Raw genomic sequence first — 18,485 nt, 5'->3', positions numbered from 1 at the left:
CATATATTGGAAAAGCCCAGGATAAAACAATCACTGAAAGAAATTCAAATTTATGTTATTCTTTGTCTGCAGCAGGGGTCGGCAACCTGCGGCTCTTTCATCCTAGTGTTGCGGCACGCCGTGGTTTGGGAAAATAAATAATGCTTGGTTCAGATCAACTACGTGGACGACGTAACAAGCGACGCATTTGAATTGTAGTCAATGATGTTTGCGTCATTGGCTGATAGGGCAACATCTGTAGGGCGTGTTTGGTGCAATTAGACCCGAAAGGTGATGCAAGATAGCCAATAACATTCAGGAAGGTAAAAACAGGAAAGGGAAACATAGCACGGCCTTCCAGATTAAAAGCACATATTAAGAACAGAGTGAGATATAACTGATCATTAAAAACAAAAGCGCTTGAATTCTTTACACAAAATAAATGTCATCTTAATGCCCCTGCGTGTGAGCAACGATGGACCCATACGTTGGGTCAGTCTGCTTGTTCTTTCCTTGAAACCAAGAAGGTAACAACAACCTTTGTTAACACGAGCACCGCTAAGAGCTAAATGAGGAACTGAGAATGTAAATAGAAAATAACGCGGCCTTTCAGATTGAAAGCAGATGTTTCAAAATAAGATAACACGGGTAAGCAAACAATACAAACTGGAGCACTTGAAGAATTCCAGGACAATTCGTCTCATCTTAAGGCCCCTGTTTTGAACTTTTTTTTTATTTTAAACATAATTTCAGATGTAATTAAGACCAAAACGCTCGTCGAACGCTAAAGATTGCCGACCCCTGGTCTACAATTATAACTAAATTATTTTTCATGTAGAATTAACCCTTAACATTTTTTCCACTGGCTGTTGACCGAAAATGACCACATATGCTCAAGTAAAAACGAATAATGACTCTGTGAATGTCACGTGACCAAAGCCAGAAAACAGGTGAGCTGCGATTGGTCGTTAGCTGAGCCTTGGGCGCATGGGAACAGCAAGTGGAAAACCGTGTTCTTCGGGGTATTACTTGTCCATGAAGAATCATCGAGTTATGAAATTCGTTCCGGATAATATATGAAGCTGAAAATGGCTGCATAAGTTTAGTATTCCTCCCAAAAATCTGCCATGTAAGACATTGCTGGCCCTCACTTCACCTTTTCTCTTTGGTCCTCAACAGACTGTGTCGGCCCCTGGGATTCCTTTTCTACAATCCACTCTACCTTGCCGGAAGTGACCCTCGAAGCCCTCCAGAGTCCATTGTCGCCATCCCATCCGGCCACATCCCTGGATTCCCCTCATCAGCTCTCTCTAGAGGCCGCAGCGTGCATGGCGGCGGACAAAGCGACGGACCACGGCCCCTCGGCTCGAGGGGCCGCAGGTGGCAGGTCCACCCAGCAGAAGTGCATGATCAGGGGGCAGGGAGGAGAAGGAGAGTGCGGGTCGGGCAGCGGGCAGCCTAGGGTTTTGCCCGCCAAAGTCATCCTGGGGAGGCCGAGGGACGCTTGCTCCCCCAACCGTGACAGAAAGGGGGCGGGCTCCCAGTCGGCGGGCGCCCTCTGGCCATGGGACCCTTTTGTGAGCGTCGCTCCCAACGGAGCCTCTCTGGCCGGCGGAGACGCCCACGCCAGCCTCCAGGAGAGGCTGCTGTCCAGAGGCGTTTACTCCAGAGAGGAGGAGCGTTCCGGGGGCCACGCCAAGAGCGCCGAGGAGCCCCCCGCCAGGAGAGCCGCAGCCACCTCCCCGGGGCCCTGGAACATCCCCGGGCCGGATAAACTGCCCAGCACCCTGAGGTCCTGGACCTCCACTGTCAGCAGGTAGACAGGATCGGCTTTTTGTCAGCCCCGGCCCACTACCGTTTGTCCTCCTTCATCCGCTCCTTAAGTCATAATCAGACGTTGCTTTACTAGAGGATTATTACACCCGCCACCTTAAAAAGCTGATTAACTCTCACAGATGTTGTAACATAGATTGAGGAGCCCGATGATGTGCACCAAAAGACTCCATTTTTTTTTCCCGTTTTGAAGACAGAGAATCTTGTAGAGCAGCGTTTCCCAACCTTTAGTGACAAATTGCAAGGGACGTGAACAGAGCCCTGCCACTAATCTAAAAATAAGTGTCTATATCAAGATTTACAACCATTAATATAACACATTAGGATCACAAAACTATTTCGTATTATTCTAAACTCATCTTTACTCTTGAAAATAAATGACTGTCACGTGATTTCGCCTGCGGGGAAGACTTCCTCTAACAACCCAGGCTAAACCTAACTCATCTCAATCATACAAAGTTCGCTCCTCAGTGACGTATCACTTGTATCACTTTGGGACACACCTTCGGTTTACATTATGAAGTGACTTTTTGATGTATGCAATATTTTTGTGTTCAAATACATTTAAAACGTGTTTTGAATCTGTTTTTTTCTTGTATTTTATTTGTATATGGTGGATTTTCACAAATTTCAGGTAAATAGTAAGTCACCTATATGTTGCAGAGTAATTCATTTTACATGTTATATAGCTCAGAAATTATACATAGGTAAATTTCAACATATCAAAAATTATACACGTTCATTTTATAAATTCTGTCATCTGGTGGGAGCACATTTAACTGTTCTGCCTGTAACTACAGTAGATAAAGGATACTATCAGTAATACATTTTTTTTCTTTAAATTCCATTACGGGGCCAAGCCCTGCCAGCCGGCAGGAGAGAAAACTATTACTGTACTTCCACTACTTATACTTAAAAAAAAAGTGAATTGGTTTTGGATGCAGCAAGATGAAAGTCAAATCCCACATGTTGACGTCTAAAACTTGTTAAAAATCATTTTAACATACAGTACTAAACAATTCATTGGTATGAAGGTTCGCCACATGATGGCGCCAATGCACTGATTTCATTTTGATCCAGGCTTTGTCCAGGATAAAACGAGCGAAGTTCGGCTAATGAAATTAGCAGTGGTTGGGAATCTCTGTTCTAGAAGTCCGTTCAGTGTTACTCCTCACTTGCCTAACAGATATATCATATACAATACTGTAAATGTAAAAACGTGTACATTTGTTGTTGTAAAGCAGCAGAAGGATCCAAAAGACACCAGGACAGAATCATTTAGGGTCCGATCGTGCTATCGCGGGCCTCGATTATGACTACATATCAAAGATGCATCAGCAAAATGGCGACCCGTGCATGGGCCTCCCAAAACGTGAACGGGGACCTCTGCGTTCTCATTTATGTAAAGTGACAACAGGCTACACTGAGTTATGTACACAAGCATATGTTTAACCACTGTGCGGGGTGTCTTCGTACTCATGGAAAATCTTTTGAGCATATAAACCACGTCCTTGATTTCCACCTTAAGGTCCGGTAAGGCCAATCATTGTTCTTGTTTTACTTGCAAATTTTGTTTTCCAGTGCTTGTGTCAATTTAGGGCCACGAGCACCCAATTAAATCTTACCGGTAAACTACTATGCTTCCTTTGTAAATCTAGTTAGGGTGTGTCATGCCTTTTATCAAGGATAGCAAAAAGCGATTTTAACGGCAAGATCTTCTCAGCCGATGGCCTTCATTTTTGTGTTCAACCAGATATGTTTTGTTTTTACCCTAGTGCTCAAAATTGTGAGGACAGTGACCTTAGCTGGATATCAAGGATGTGGAATAAACTCTCAAATGGCTTTTTCAATGTCTTCATTCAATGCTCCTAAACCAACAAGGTAAAAAAACAGCATCCATTTTGAAACGCCTTTCAACTGTGTTACATGTACCACATCACTGTGGGAGAGAGGCATCAATAACGCGGGAAAAATGATGAGGAGGGGGCCGAGTGCCTTACTCAAAAACCCATGCAGACAAATCGGGGGCGCGTGACACGCAGCAGCAGCAGCAGCGCCGGTGAGCGGGCACGTACATATCAGCTTATTTGATCGTGGTCATGACAGTGTTGGAAAGCAGGATTCTAGCATCGCTTCTAACCATAATCAGAAAACGGGGTGTAAACGCAGGTGAAAAGGTACATAGCTCATTAACATGGCTTAATGAGGGGGGAAAAAACATCTCTGTCATAAGTGTTTTATCATCTGAGTACTAATATTGCCATGAGTATCTAAAAATATTTTTTTTTTAAATGTATGCACCCCTTATGTCATACAAAACAATTTTATAGAGGAACCGCCACGATGAAACACATTTCTGCAAGATAAAGAATTTACTATGTGTCTGTTTTGTGTTTTATCTGTTTTTTTTTAAGTAACAAGAATACACAGAATCGAACCGAGATTCACCTGGAATTTGAAAATCAAACTAACTTAATGATTCATCTCAAAGTCAAATAAAAATGTGCACATTTGGTTAATTTAAAGAAAAAAAATCTTCTCAAAGTTCAAATGCAAATGTATTGAAGGAAACAGTTAAATACAACTGTACTAAGCCAGTTTCATTATTCGTCAAATGTGTGCTGTGAAAAGCCAACCTATCAGATTACATTTGACTTTGGAGGTTCCGCTGAATTTTTCCATCGCCTTTGTTATTTCTCATGGTTAAGTATTATTAAACCTAAAAAGCAAAGAATTCCACTTTGCAGTCTTGTCCCCTCCCTCAATAAGGTGTCGGTTCACATGTAGACGGCAATACAGTAAATGGTCGTCAGTGTGTTTCATGTGACTTGAGTTGCATTCAAATGATATTTGGACCATAGGGTAAAACATTAAGACACTTGCATACTATTAGCAAAGGCTAATCCTGTGGAGGCATCAATTAGGGTTCCAATTCCTGTTACATTTGAGGCTTTTGTGACATTTATAAAACCATAACATTATTTGAAAGCTTGGATCTCAAGCACTGTACATGTGTTTGGCAAGCGCTAAAAAGATCAGTCTATGCTCTACTGTATATTGTCGCGGTTGCAATCTTTTCCAGGACTTAAAAAGCAATTACATAGTTATGAAACATTGCATTATTAAAAGAGTTAAGGTATTGACACTTTGAATTTATTATCAGCGGTGCCTTCAGATATTAAATTGCCTGACCAAGCGTATTAACTCAGAACCTTCAGATTAAATCACTACTCAAGGAAATGAATGATAATGCCATTTATGGAATAGACCCCCCACGCCCCAAAAAAATGTAGTTTGTTTTTAATAGTGAATATAGTAGTACTAAATGGTAATAATTGTAAGAATGATATTGTCAATGTATCATGATTGATTTCATTTCTACTTTCTGGTGTGTACAATTAGGCCACCAGAGAGCGCCGTAATGCAAAAGTGTCAACAAGTTTCAAAACTAGTTTGACTAAGCGAGCTGCCATAACACGAGTTGATTTTAACAGATCGAACAAATTGCTTGAGCATTATTTCCTCTATACATGTTCAAATACGCGATGTTTAAAGCATTACAACACTACAACATAGATGCTATCTTAGCCTGTCTATGGCATTTTGCATTGTGTTTTAGTATAAAGGTGAGTGACATTTTTTGTCGTTTTTGTGTGCTGCTTCTTAAGTGAGATGAGTTCACTGCCGCCATAAAGCGCTCATATCTCAAATGTTTGCTCACTAGCCAAAGGGGGTTAACATTTTGGTTGAGCAACTCATATCTTAAGGCACCCCTGTAATTTGTGTAAAGTGAATGTCAAACACTGACCAAGGTCCCAGACTTTCAAGGTCCAGCTTGATTGTCTCGCATCTCATTTGAAGCAAATATGTGGTAAAAGTTCCAATAACATCCTCCTCCTCCACTTACCCACGTACACCCTGTGTATTGCGAGTCATTTTGTATACGGCAAATGAGAAAAAAAGCCACCTCTATGTCTAGAATGGCACATTCATGATCCCATCATGTATACTTGTGTAGTGTTAACCGAGTACTTATTCACCTTGTACAGCTGTATTCCTACAAATATGGTTTACTGTATCATTGATACTGTAGTTTCAAAGACGTGAACTATTTTTATGAAATGCGACAGTACGGAGATATTACATTTTGCTAAGAAAAAAACACACAAAAAAAACTTGTTTACCGAAAGATATTCTGAAATACTGTCAAACTTGACTGTCTAAAAAAAGAAGCTCTGACGTGGTCGTAAACAGAAGAGATGACGACAAATCAAGTGGAGAGATTTTATTTAATAAACATTTACACATAGGCACCCATTGTGTGGACTTTTTTTTTTCTCTCATTAAAACAATGTTTGGCTTTGGGATCTTATTGGCTGGTACATGAAGTCATTAAAAACGTTAACATTTTAACCCTTCAATGGCATCCGTAACCATTTGGCACAATAACTTTAGTGTTTTAAATTCTTAAAGAACATTGGGGGGGGCTATGCACTTTTGAGTAGGGCTCCAAGGAAGTGCATTTTTTTTCTAAAATCACCTGAACGACTAAACAGTGAGGGAAATCGTTGGAAAAAAATAAAACAATACATTTTTAGGTTATTTAGGTTTATAAAAACTACTTTTTGTTATTCGTGTTCCTGACAAACAGGAAATGCAAATTGTTTCCAATGAGATTTTCATGATTCAGCCATTAAAGGCTTAAAAGGGGGCATTTGTGGGAATCTACGTGCACATTTAATATCCCACTAGTGGGCTGAATTATGAATGAAAAGTATAAACACTCAAATGGCTTTCCCTACTCATACATTTGCTTGAGATATGTCAGCTGATTGGCTGAGTCAAGTCTGTGTCACCAGAAGGTGACACTTGCTCCTTTGCTTGATGCATTTTCACCGGATTTTCCTCCTGGAATGATGAAACCATGAAAAAAATAAGCTAATATGACAACAGAAAAACGCGTTGTACTGACATTGAGACAAGCACCTTAAGAGGCTTGTAGATTCCCATTTGGAAGCGACAGCAGACCAAATCCACAAAGAAGCCTATCACGCTGTGCAACATGCCTGCAGTGCAAAGAAGCAAATAGAAATTAAACATATTCATTTCATAAGGACTTTGCTCAATAAATAAGTGTTTTTAAGCAACTTTTGACATTTACGGATATGCATGCAAAGGACATTTAATATCAAGTTGCAATTGTGAACACTACTTTCAATATTTCTATTTACGCCAACCAAGATAAATACAACTTTTAACTTGTTTTTAAAAAGATGCATCTTAAATAGCAAATCTTAAAGTACACGATATTTCATTTTAAATACTAAATTTACTTGTAACACTGATCAAATGTTTTGAATTGATATTTTAGATGAAATATTCAAATTAAATAGAAATGGTACTTGATTTTTATAGATAGCACTTTACCTCCTTAAGAGGCCCTTAAACCACTTGACAGTTGACGAGTCATTCAAGTACTGATGGCGCATCATCAACAAAAAATGGCGGTTCAGTGTCTCACTCAAGTATACTTGGACAAACTCACAAGGTTGGCGATTGATCCCACAACAACTGGCTTCCAAGATGAACTCTCTACCACTGGGCCACACCGCTTGTCTCATTTAAATTCATTCATAGTTTACAGACATCACTAAAAAATGACTTGACTTAAACTTCACTAAGGATGCTGTATAATAGAAAATCATGCCACTTTATTGTTTGCAAATTATTAAACACATTTACTTACAAAATATTTGAATGCACATTAACTATTTCAATAAATGTTTTGCATGAAACTGATTTAAAAATACGCAATTATATATACAGTATTATACTTATATGTATTTTTACATAAGAAAATATTACTTTTAACAATAGTTACAAAATAATATAATTAAATAATAAATCACATTATTTAAAATATTTAAAACAACTTTGAAATAAATAAAAGTGTTTCAAATAGAAATTAGCAGCAAAATGGTTGCATACCAAGCATCAAAGCAGTAGTGCAACCTGAGGTCCTAATAGTTTCCAAATACGAAATGGTCGCGAGCATGACTAAAAAAGTCATAGCAAAAACACTGATGTGTTTGGACACAAAACAGCCGGCAAAGACGAACGAGGGTCTGCAGCTAAGATTGAACGTGCGCGTGACAGCTTACCGGTGGTGGAGAAAATGCCCCCGATGATGCCGCACAGACGCACCAGAAACTTCCAGAGTGGCATGTGCTGCTCACTCACTTTGACCATCAGAGAGCTGATGTCGTACTTCATGAAGATCCCCGAGATGCCGTGGCTACCGGCCGCGTGGTTGATGGCGCGTTCCTGCACGCGACACACACACGCGCGCACGCTTGGTCACCAGACTGGTCACCAGACGCTTTCGGTTGCGGCGCCTTTCCCAAGCAAAGCGGAAGCGGCGTACCCTCTCGGTGACAGAGTACTGATGCATGTCAGCCGCAACCTTGTACGTGTTGAGTTTGGTGGGGACGATGGTAATGAAGTACTGGAACATGTGATTGGCTGACGACGACAGCAATATAAACGTACAAATTAACGCCGAGTTGACAATCCAAGCGAGAGGAAACATGTTGACAAAGTTCATTACGGTCAGTGGTGACTTTTTCAGTGCCGTCCAGTGTGCTGATGACACCGGGGATGTCCTCCCCAAAAGACAAGTGGTCGATGCGGTGGGAAAAGTTGAAACCTGCAACACGCACTTAGTCATGACAGTGACGTCACATTTGGCAACGAAATGAAGAAAACCAACTCACTGTCATGACTGACCAGTGCCGCGAGGTGGGCGTGGCCTCGAGGATGAGGGATGGACCTGCGCACAAAATTGACATTTCACGCGAATACGAATACGAGCGGTACCTTGAATTAGAAGTTGAATTCACTCCATGAACAAGCTCGCTTAGCTGGCAATACAGTGTTCCCTAGTTTTTTCTGGCAATACAGTGTTCCCTAGTTTTTTGCAGTTAATGGGGACAGAAATCCCCCTGCGAAAAGTGAAAGCTGCAAAGTAGGACACATCAGGTATTTTCATGCATGCGTATGTGGATACCAGAATTTTTAAAATGTGAAAGTTATTTATACTTTACATAAATGAGACAAAGATTACTGCAGTACACCTATTTACTTAAATCTTTTAATTATTAAACCTTATATAGTAATTGTGTTGCTATCCCGTTCCGTTTCCATTCCTTCTTCGTAGTCGCAAAACAAAGGCCAGAGATGCCCTCAGAGTAACGGCCCTGGGTATTTTTTTCTGTTTCAGATTAACCTGTAACCTCTGCAATCCCTGTCAAAATTAAACATTTGTTGAAAATTTACTTATATTGTTTTTTTATTCATGCTAAAAGGGATACAATTTTAGGCATACTTACTGCATACAGCTTCTTTAGATAATGATCTTATTCACAGTCACGACGAGTGGGATGGCGTGAAATGTTTTCACAATTTCGGAGGGGGCTTTGCAAAAAATAATTGAGAAGATCTGGGCCAGTGAAAGGCATCAGGAGCCCGAGTCCAGTCAGTCAGTTAGTCCTGTGCGCTTATGTGTCACTTTTGTGGTTGATGTGCAGCTTGTCGGATGTGTGTGCTAAATATACTGCATGTATGTTCGTGTACTGTATACGTACTTTCCAACAGTGATATGGAAGTTTCCTGCCACCTTGTTGACAAACAGATGGCCATGAATCCGGCAGGCATTCAGAGACATGCTGTTGTCCATGCTATTGAACAACACACGCACACACAAAATGGAGTTTGCTTTCAATACAGAACAGTGATTTGCTCATTTTAAACTTTAACTGTGCAGGGAAAACATGTAAACAGGCTTCATACAGTAGCTGTTTAAGAGTATTCGCAGTGAGAGATTTTATTTATGTATTTATTTATTTTGCAATGGCTTACAGAGGAGTAAGGCTTTAGCCGCATGAACTCTTCCTGGGAACAAGTGACACAATCATGTGAGTTTTTGTTGGATTGGCTGCTAGGTAATTAAACATTTATATGTTTCTTTCCCAATATCAATAGGGTCGCTAAATTTTCTACTTCATCCCTTCTCTGAATGAACATAACATATTTTGGAGGATAGTTTCTGCACCTTCTGGAATGAGCAGGTGGCGATCCTTTCATGGCGCTCTTGAAGATTAAGTCCTGCAGAGAATGCTCCACTCGCAGACGCTCCTGTATGTGAAGAAGAGTCCTGTAAAAGACAACCAAAAAAAAGTTCTGGCCTGTTTTAAATACAGTGAAATATTGTACAACGGGATATTGACTTATTATTCATTATGTGACCAAAAAATGTAATGCTAAATAAATGGTTTGCATTGAAATGAATTACATCAATAATCAATCAAAAAGAAGGGGGGAAAAAAAATAAAAATATATTTTTCATAGCTGCTAGAATTCAAGGTACGACTCAACTAATAAAGCCCGTAATATGTGAAATTTTGTCTCCCATTATTTGTCTCAATGCCACATGTACGATACTGAATGTCATCATTCCAACTTACATGTGCCATATTTTTTGCTGTGGCGACAGTTCAAAGTTGACCTAAAGAGGGGTGGGGGAAATTGTTAAAAAAAAAAAAAGTCATAAAAGGTCCATACATTTAACTTGATTAATGAGAACCATTTAAAAACAAAATCTGAGACCCCACCAGACAATTTCAAGCATTCTGACTGAGAATAGTATTCAATTTTACTAGCTTAATGATCAAATTAGAGCTGCCCAAATATTTCTTCTGCCCATGCCAATAAAAAAAAAGTTTAAATTAAATGAGGTCAATATCACTCCTCAGTAGTTTCAGATGTAATTTTACTCAAAAGCGCTCAAAATGTTAATTCAAGCACAATTGCGCTTTAATGTTAACCAGCATCTTACATACAGTATAAGGGAAATGGCATCCTCATTTCAATATCACATTTCAATATCACATTTTGAAAGATGGTATTTCAGATATTTATTGGAGGGCTATGCATCTTTAAATATTATTCTATTTATGCTTTGGCATCACATATTGCAAATATGGCACACTGAGCAGATTAAAAAAAAAAGATTTGTCACTCGCACCACACAGTAAAAATCCAACTAAAGATACTGACCGGCTCGTATTTAAGGCCATCGGAAGCAACCATGGTCTCAGCCAGATCCAAAACATCTGCACCAATATCTGCACATTCAAGCACAAGTACGATTCCAAATTCTATTCTCACAAAGCATACAAAACATTATACGTACAGTATATTTGGAAATGCCATTACTTACACCTGCTTTTACACGATCTTGCTGCTGGCATGTGTATTAAACAACCCTTTTAATGTGATTTGACCAGGACAAAACGTTTGATAAAATAAGTGAAATGGCTTGGATGAAAAATTTAAGCTTCTTCCCTACAAATGACATGTGAAGGGCCTCACTGACAGTGGGGATTTCTAGGCTTCGTTACTACAGTATTACTAATAATGTGTGCATTGTTAATAAAAGTACCTTTGAGCAACATATTTGAGAAGTTTTTCATCTGAACATACAGAACACGTAGTAACATAAGTTCAACAGCTACTTCAATACATTTTTTGTTCAAAACAAAAATATATCTATAATATCTGGCTACATTGTACAATGAATCTGTGCTTGTGAATTTATAGCTTTAAAGAACAGAGAATTGTATCTTATCATATGCATAAAACAGAAAAATTATGATGTTATTTTATTGTCTGTCCGAACGATCTAGAAGGGTGTTTGCATAAAGTCAGCTACTAAGGCTGCTAAGGGCAGGTTTTTGTGTATAAAATACAATGTCATCTCTACATTTGCAATAAAAAAAAATGGGAACAGGGCAGTTTTACGTTTCACTCGATATTACTATTTAATTTTGTTCATATTTACAAACCTTGATACACAAATGAGTCATACCTTAATGTGTGCAAGTTTCCAAGCTGAGTGGAAAACTGTTTTGATCATTTGAATCAATTGGAGACAGGGAGGCACTACCAATTGAAGTAATTCTATTGGTGAGTGTAAAGAGGTAATGAAAAGCCCATCAGTGCCCTTATAGGGATATACACATTTACGGGGGAGTCGTGTAGAAAACGTTCTCCAACAACAATATGTCCTATGCATCCCCTAATGGTTTTTGATCATTAAAAAGCAAACTTTCCTGTTTTATCCAGCTCAAGGGGCAGCCATTTTACCTATTTTTGTTGACGTCATCGCAGGCCTCAGTTAACAACCAATCAGCCCTCAGTTTGCGAATGCGTCACATGAACAAACTCAGAAAACAGGCATGAGATGTTTGACGGTAAAATGTGCGTCTTGGCTCAACAAAGGTTACGCTGGTCTACATCTTAACAAAATAAATATATATATATTCCCTGATTGCCGGCGGATACTACGTACACTGGCATCTCATGGCTACTGTGATGTCAATGTTGATCCTCAGTTTGCTGCAACAGAAATAGCAGTAGTATAAGTACATTTACCCCGAGAAAAACATGTGAAATAAATGGACGACTTCCTGGTATCGGTACCTGCTAAAGTCTTTGTCAACCTCGTACTCGTATTTCATCCATGTGTCCCTGTAGACAAAAAACTCCAAGAAGGCAAGCACAGCCATGGCGCTGAACGCAATTAAAGACACTGGAAGGAACGACAACGACAGAAGACTGTTGCCATAAAATACATGCGAGACGTGGATCAATTTGTCTGACTACTGCGCTCCTTACCTGTGCCCCCGCTGGCTGACGACTCCACGTAGCTCTCCGGGACTTTGGGGAAAGCGTCCAGCTCTCTGACCAGCGTTAAAGCTTTCTTTTTGCTCAGTCTCCTCATCCTGCCTTCCCTTCGAGCCTGAATGAATGTCGCCGGTTGAGTTTTTTTTTTTTTTTTTTAATCAGTCAAGTTGGCTTCCTGACATTTAGCATCGTGACAGCTGCTAGCTTGATAGCTAGCCGGGGGTAGTGAGCTAGCGATGCAGTTTTGGATCGCTAACTGGGATTAGCGAGAAAGTTCAACTAGACGGTCACATAAGACACGCACCCTAAATGTTTGATTCAAAGCCAACCGGAAAAATATCGTAGAGGGTGAAAATGAAGCGGTAGCTGTGAATCGGATTTTGTGACTCGTTATTTTGAAATGATTAAGTGACGCCCTCGAGTGGATCCTTAAAGAATGACAAGCGAGGACGTCAAACGCGCGTGGCACATTCCCCCAATTTTACCGTGATTTCAACGTGATAGTATGTTGTCCGTCACTCATTGTGAAATCCGGGAGACTTGAAAAATCATCGTAGTTTGCGTGGGGGGAGTGCTTCAATGGATTTTGTGAACGTTGAATGAATTGAAGTATTTACTGAATGAAAATGATTTATTCCAATTAATTTGAATGCAACTAAAATGACTAATACACGGTTCCCATATTTTTCTTGCAATTAAGTACAGTATAAGTGAAAATGTTTAATTAAAGTTTGAGTTTTGTGCAATTTGTTTACAACATTGGAGTGCTTCTGGACATGTTCATGAGTTGACAATGGAGGAGTTACACATTTTTATTAAATAGAATCCTTTGTAACAAGTTGAGTGTGGGGCAATTTGGACTTTTTTACAACAGTTGGCTTGGTGCCTAAAAAAGTGAAGATATCCAAAAATAAAGACAGAGTTATGGAATACTCGCGAATGATTATACTATATCATTAGCTACTTAAGATATTTTCGACCAACCAACGCTAAGATTGGCAGTGTCCCTTTACTTGCAACCCTCTGACCGTTAAACTCCCACACACACATCAGGCCGTCCACAAATATCCTGTTTATCAAAACTGAAAAATGTCTGGTTTGCTGCTCTGAGATCAAAATAGTTCCACAAAGTGGAATCATTTCTCCTTCGGGATTACAATCATACTGACTTGAAGGTACGTAAAAACTGTAAAGAGCTAATGAAAATCCCACCAGTGCTAATTTTAGACACATAGAAATTTAAGGGGTCTTATAGATTCCTGTGTGATTCATTCAGTAGACACAACCCATTGACAGGTGCTATAATGCTCAGCACCTAAGTTACAAATAGTAAGTGAGCGATACAGCAGCTGTATCAGTCATGTGATCTGATACAGTGGCTGCATTTATCACATGATTTTTCTTAAAGCGATACACAGGTTTCGTTCTAGGAGCTCGAAACATGCACTGATGCATCGGTGTTGCCGGACCCATCACTAGACATTTGAGTACAGGATGTCATCAGGAAAAAAAAAATCACGGGAGACCGGTGTATTTTGTCTCTTTCCCTCACACTTGTTCAGTGAGCACTGGCTCAGTCGGAGCAAGCGAGAGACGTTGCTGGGACTGCGCAAAATGCCATGAGACCTGCCCTCCGCGCATGTGGGAGATTTGGATAGTTTGGCGTTCACACTCAAGTCGCATTTATTTGGATACTTGACCGACCTCACGAAAAAACTGGATTTCACAAAAAAATTGAAATGTGCATCAAACCACGTAGTGTGAACCGAGCCATAGTAACTTTGGCGAGCCCAGTAAACCCAGTCCACATCCAAGTCGTACACAACCAAATCTAAACTGATGTGACGGGGCAGTCATAAGACATGGTTTCATTGTATTTTTTGTTTTTAAAGGAAGACAACATTTGATTTGAGTTCTAGTGTTGAGTTCCACACTCATATAATATGAAGCTACTCAGCAGGCACAGAGTCTGGGCCCTCATCCTGCAGGCCAGCAGTGCGATGGGCATCCGAGGCGGGTGTGTCAGGCGCATCTTGTGAGAGTTCCTCCGAGCATCTGCTCGCGGCTGGTGAAACAACATCAGGACTGGAGTCGCAAGAATCCGAGCTCTGGCCTGAGGTGGCCGTGGTGATGGTGGTGGCACCGCTCGGCGGCGCCGGATCCAAGTCATCATCGTCATCCTCGGGGATAGGTGACTCGTGGATGTCTGGCCAAAGAAAGAGTAGTTCAGGCTTCTTTTTTTTGAATAAAAAACTGAAGAACCGCAAAATTCTCCAAAGGAGAATGTCGCTACAACTCAAATTTTGGGAAAATACACCTTGTACCAGGAACAGTTACAGCTCTAATCAGGGAACAAACTCAGCATGTATCTCAAAGTACCACCGTCCATCTATTTTCATTATTTCCTATGTGGAAAAAGATGATCTTAAATACAAACAAATCCAATGTCAACATGAAATGGATGACATTCAACCTTAGAGGTTTCACTGTATTGGGGTTTCTCGGTTGACATTGTTTTCAAGACACATTTCAAGTTTATGAAGAGTACACAAAAGACCTACTGTTCTGGGTGGCGTAACACGAGGATTCCACATAATGCATTGTGTCCCCGCACCGCTGGGCTTCGGTGCGCCATTGCAACTATGCCGCACACCCGCGCCCGCTGCATGCGTCTCCGCTCTGCCGCGCCACGTCACTTAGCAAGCCCGGAGGGCTTGCGTGGGGACTACCAACTCGCGAGATTTAAAAAGAAAAAAGAAAAGCTTTCTAAATTTCTCAAAACAAACCAAACTCTATTTGCGGAAAGTTTGCATGGATAACACTTCATTGCATGCTTCATTTCCAATGGGTGAGTACATAAAGTATTTATTTTGTTTTACTTTTGATTGAATTGACAGATTAATGATTCAAAAACATAGTCATATAAAGTTGTACATGTTACAGTGCCAATTAACAGGAAGAAAGTGCACTTGTTGTCTCAATGACAATGGCACAGAAAAGGAGAAACAGTCACTTTTGGGTTCCTCCATTCAATCAGCAAAGGATAACGCAGTCTTGTCCGCATGGGGTGCTTCTTCTTTGTAAATCCGGATGTACACCACGTTCTTTTTCCTGTTTGGTGCTTTCTGAACCGTGGAATCGACCACAGCTACGGATCAGACTTTTCCAGTCCTGCGTAAAGTGGACGGACCGCGGCAAAACGACGCAGCGCGGCGGAAACGCAGGATGTGAAACCGCTCTCATTCATTAACATGGTTGTGTTGTGCTGCGCACGACGCAGGAAAGACGCAACGCAGCGGAGCGGGTCGCAACATAAAATGTGGAATCCCCTGGGTAAGCATACACAATCGTGTTTTGACTGATTTGTATTTTTGGACTACAAATGTTTTTGACACTAATAGTATTACAACTGTATTACTGTGGTTGGAATGGAAATTTGAACAAACTGAAGATCTCATGTAATTGTTTACTATATGGGTACACAAAAGTGAACTTACTACTGAAAGCATCTGGGTACTGCTTGCCAATCTTTCCCTTTAGCGTCCTGAAGAAAACAAACAAAACACTAATGTTTAATGTTATTTCATTTCATGTCTAATGTTTAAATCAGCAATGTTCACATATTTTTTTCCATTGAGGGACAAATGCATAAAAATGAAAAGAAGAAGAAATATATTGCACACTAAAGTTATAATAAAACTGAACTTAAACATGAATAGTAAAAATTATTTCTAATCTTAGTGTTGGCCATGATTGAGTTTTTCATTAGAATATCTAGCAAGCCCTAACTCCCACTTTTTAATCAACCAACCTGATCCGTCGGAAGACGCTGTCTAAATCCTTTTTCATCTCGATGAGGGTGCGGGTATGGAGCAGAAAGCGCTCATTCATTTGTTGTAGTCGCACATTAGAGAGCCCGTTGAAATTGATCAGCATTTCGTTGGTCTTCTCAAAGCGGTCCAGCCTGACAGGAAAATGTATCAGACACGTACCGGTACGAGTACTCAACTCTTGAGTATTCAACAATACCAATTCCAAGTACAGTACTGATACCACTTGCACTTTTCATACACAAAATCCCCCTGCCAAAAATAACAACAAAAAAATGGCAGACCATATTAAAGAAACACTTACCAATTCCAATATTGCCTTTTACTTAACACTGCATTAAATAATAGCAACTTGCTATTGTAATTTTTAATTTCTAATTTGTGATTGAAAAACCGCTCCAAAAGAGCGGCCAATAATAGTATTGGCTGCCATTGCAAGCCGGTCTCAGCCCAACGTTTGAAATGTATTTCATATACAAATAAATTCAGTTGTGTGGATTTAATTTGTATTGTAAGTCAACATACAATTCTTTAGTGTACTGTATTGATACGCAAGACCACATTGAATGAAAGTACCCACCAGTTGCATTAATTCAGATTAAAAGAGACTAAAACTAAACACAAAATATTCTTCTGATTCAGATTTTAACGTACATATGTCGCTGAGCCTGGATGATAGCGTTGACGTCCTCAGAGTTGACCATGCTGAGCATGCGGCTGCAGAATACACCAGAGGCACTGGGCTCCACCATGATGAAGCTCCAGAGACAGAAAACACTTCCAAATAGCAGTCACTTTTAGCGAAGAGCCTTGATGATAATTCTGGAAAGTAAAAAAAATAAAATAAACAAAAAGGCAAGGATATATGTTTGTAAAAAGGCTAATACAACAGCTGAACTTTATTTGATGAACTTCATTTAAATGAGTAAGAATTTAATTTTTAACACAGCCACGTCCCTGGCCTGAGTGCAAACATGTTATCTCAGTCGATTTATATGTACCCTCTCGAGGTGATATTTCAAAATATTCACTATAGTTGATCAAGTTAGGTCACCCGGACAGCGCTATAAGTTTGAAAGGGTTTGTCTAAGTCACACGTCATTTATATTGCTAAAATCTGACAATTGAGGAGAGGCATGTAGACATGTATAGCCGCTGCAGAAGAAAACAGAGATTGTTCGTCTCCAGTGTTGGGAGTCATGCATTACAAGAGTAATAGCAATTATAATTACTGCAATGCTTTACTTTTTGTTCTAGTGTGGTATTGTAATGCATTACACACACAAAAATAGTACTATTTTACACGGTACAAATGAGAGTAACGCAATGCATTACAATGCATTAGGGATCCCGACTGAACTTAAATTTGAGTATACCTTCCACTGGATGTGTAATGAGCGTAGTGAGCTACATTTAGAATGGCAAATCCATATTTCCAGTTAGGTTTGGTGAGAGTAATGTAAACATAATGTTTTACATTTCAAATACAGTAATATTGCAATTAAAAATTACTTTGAAATGACAGTAATAGGTAATAAATTATACATTACAGTTTTGAAGTATCTTGCCCAACACTCTTTGTGTCTATTCAGTTCATGTAGAGTCTTCATAGCTGTCAATTTATTTCACTTCAGCACTGCTGCTAAACTAAAGGAAAGCAAACGAAACGAACAAGGCTACAAAAATGACCGAAGCAAAAAAAAAAAAAAAAGTGAACATCTACCTCGGGTTCTTCAAAAGATGTCAGTATTTGAGCAGCATAAACGTTGGACAGATAGGCTCCCTGCTAGATGAAAACAAAACACGTTAATGTTTTCGCCGCTTCCGGTCAAAGACAGTTGCATTTCCGGTGGTGTTCTATTTTTTTCGTTCCCTTTCTTTATTGGCAACACAGTGAAGATAAACGTTCTGCCCCACTGTTTGCGCCCATAATTTCTGTTGTACTGTTTTTTGGGGGGGGGTTGTTTTTTTACACAAACATAAAACCACAAAAATACTGACAAATATATAATGTCTATATTTAAAAAAAGGTTTGACTAGTACCTATTTGGTAATATGATGACACTAATTATAACAATCCATACCAATTAATTTGCTGAA

At 39.8% G+C, this 18,485-nt stretch overlaps 3 protein-coding genes across 9 annotated transcripts in view; 1 reads left to right on the top strand and 2 right to left on the bottom strand.

Annotated features, from left to right (window-relative positions):
* magi2b (membrane associated guanylate kinase, WW and PDZ domain containing 2b) overlaps positions 1–6,125 on the top strand; it is a 123,275-nt gene extending 117,150 nt beyond the window's left edge. For 4 of the 6 annotated variants that reach the window (XM_088416371.1, XM_088416372.1, XM_088416370.1 and 1 more), the window contains exon 22: positions 1,159–6,125. In XM_088416371.1, coding sequence (XP_088272497.1) covers positions 1,159–1,799 — 641 coding nt within the window. In that variant the 3' untranslated portion in view covers positions 1,800–6,125. The remainder of the gene's footprint in view (positions 1–1,158) is intronic. The other 2 variants (XM_088416376.1, XM_088416374.1) reach the window with 1 other exon arrangement.
* ergic2 (ERGIC and golgi 2) lies at positions 6,083–12,974 on the bottom strand. The gene is made up of 13 exons (XM_088416377.1): positions 12,547–12,974; positions 12,352–12,460; positions 12,221–12,267; positions 10,927–10,994; positions 10,335–10,375; positions 9,923–10,024; positions 9,456–9,548; positions 8,586–8,641; positions 8,420–8,518; positions 8,237–8,334; positions 7,974–8,136; positions 6,799–6,878; positions 6,083–6,720 (listed from the first exon to the last, which is right to left on the bottom strand). The coding sequence occupies exons 1-13, from the start codon at positions 12,650–12,652 to the stop codon at positions 6,637–6,639; spliced, it is 1,146 nt and encodes a 381-aa protein (XP_088272503.1). The 5' UTR covers positions 12,653–12,974; the 3' UTR covers positions 6,083–6,636.
* Positions 12,975–13,351: 377 nt separating this feature from the next.
* kxd1 (KxDL motif containing 1) lies at positions 13,352–18,227 on the bottom strand. 2 transcript variants are annotated; one of them, XM_088417573.1, is made up of 5 exons: positions 18,109–18,227; positions 17,040–17,207; positions 16,367–16,519; positions 16,053–16,099; positions 13,352–14,761 (listed from the first exon to the last, which is right to left on the bottom strand). In XM_088417573.1, the coding sequence occupies exons 2-5, from the start codon at positions 17,135–17,137 to the stop codon at positions 14,505–14,507; spliced, it is 555 nt and encodes a 184-aa protein (XP_088273699.1). In that variant the 5' UTR covers positions 17,138–17,207; positions 18,109–18,227; the 3' UTR covers positions 13,352–14,504. The 2 variants fall into 2 exon arrangements, with proteins under 2 accessions (XP_088273699.1, XP_088273700.1); XM_088417574.1 differs by lacking the exon at positions 18,109–18,227 and adding an exon at positions 17,936–18,087.
* Between the last annotated feature and the right edge of the window lie 258 nt (positions 18,228–18,485).

The sequence above is a fragment of the Hippichthys cyanospilos genome, chromosome 6 (genome assembly GCF_059441005.1).
Source record: "Hippichthys cyanospilos isolate Australia breed blue-spotted pipefish chromosome 6, RoL_Hcya_1.0, whole genome shotgun sequence".
NCBI classification, from domain to species: Eukaryota; Metazoa; Chordata; class Actinopteri; order Syngnathiformes; family Syngnathidae; genus Hippichthys; species Hippichthys cyanospilos.
The sequence above is the reverse complement of the archived record's forward strand: the minus strand, read 5'-3'. Positions and strand labels throughout refer to the sequence as shown.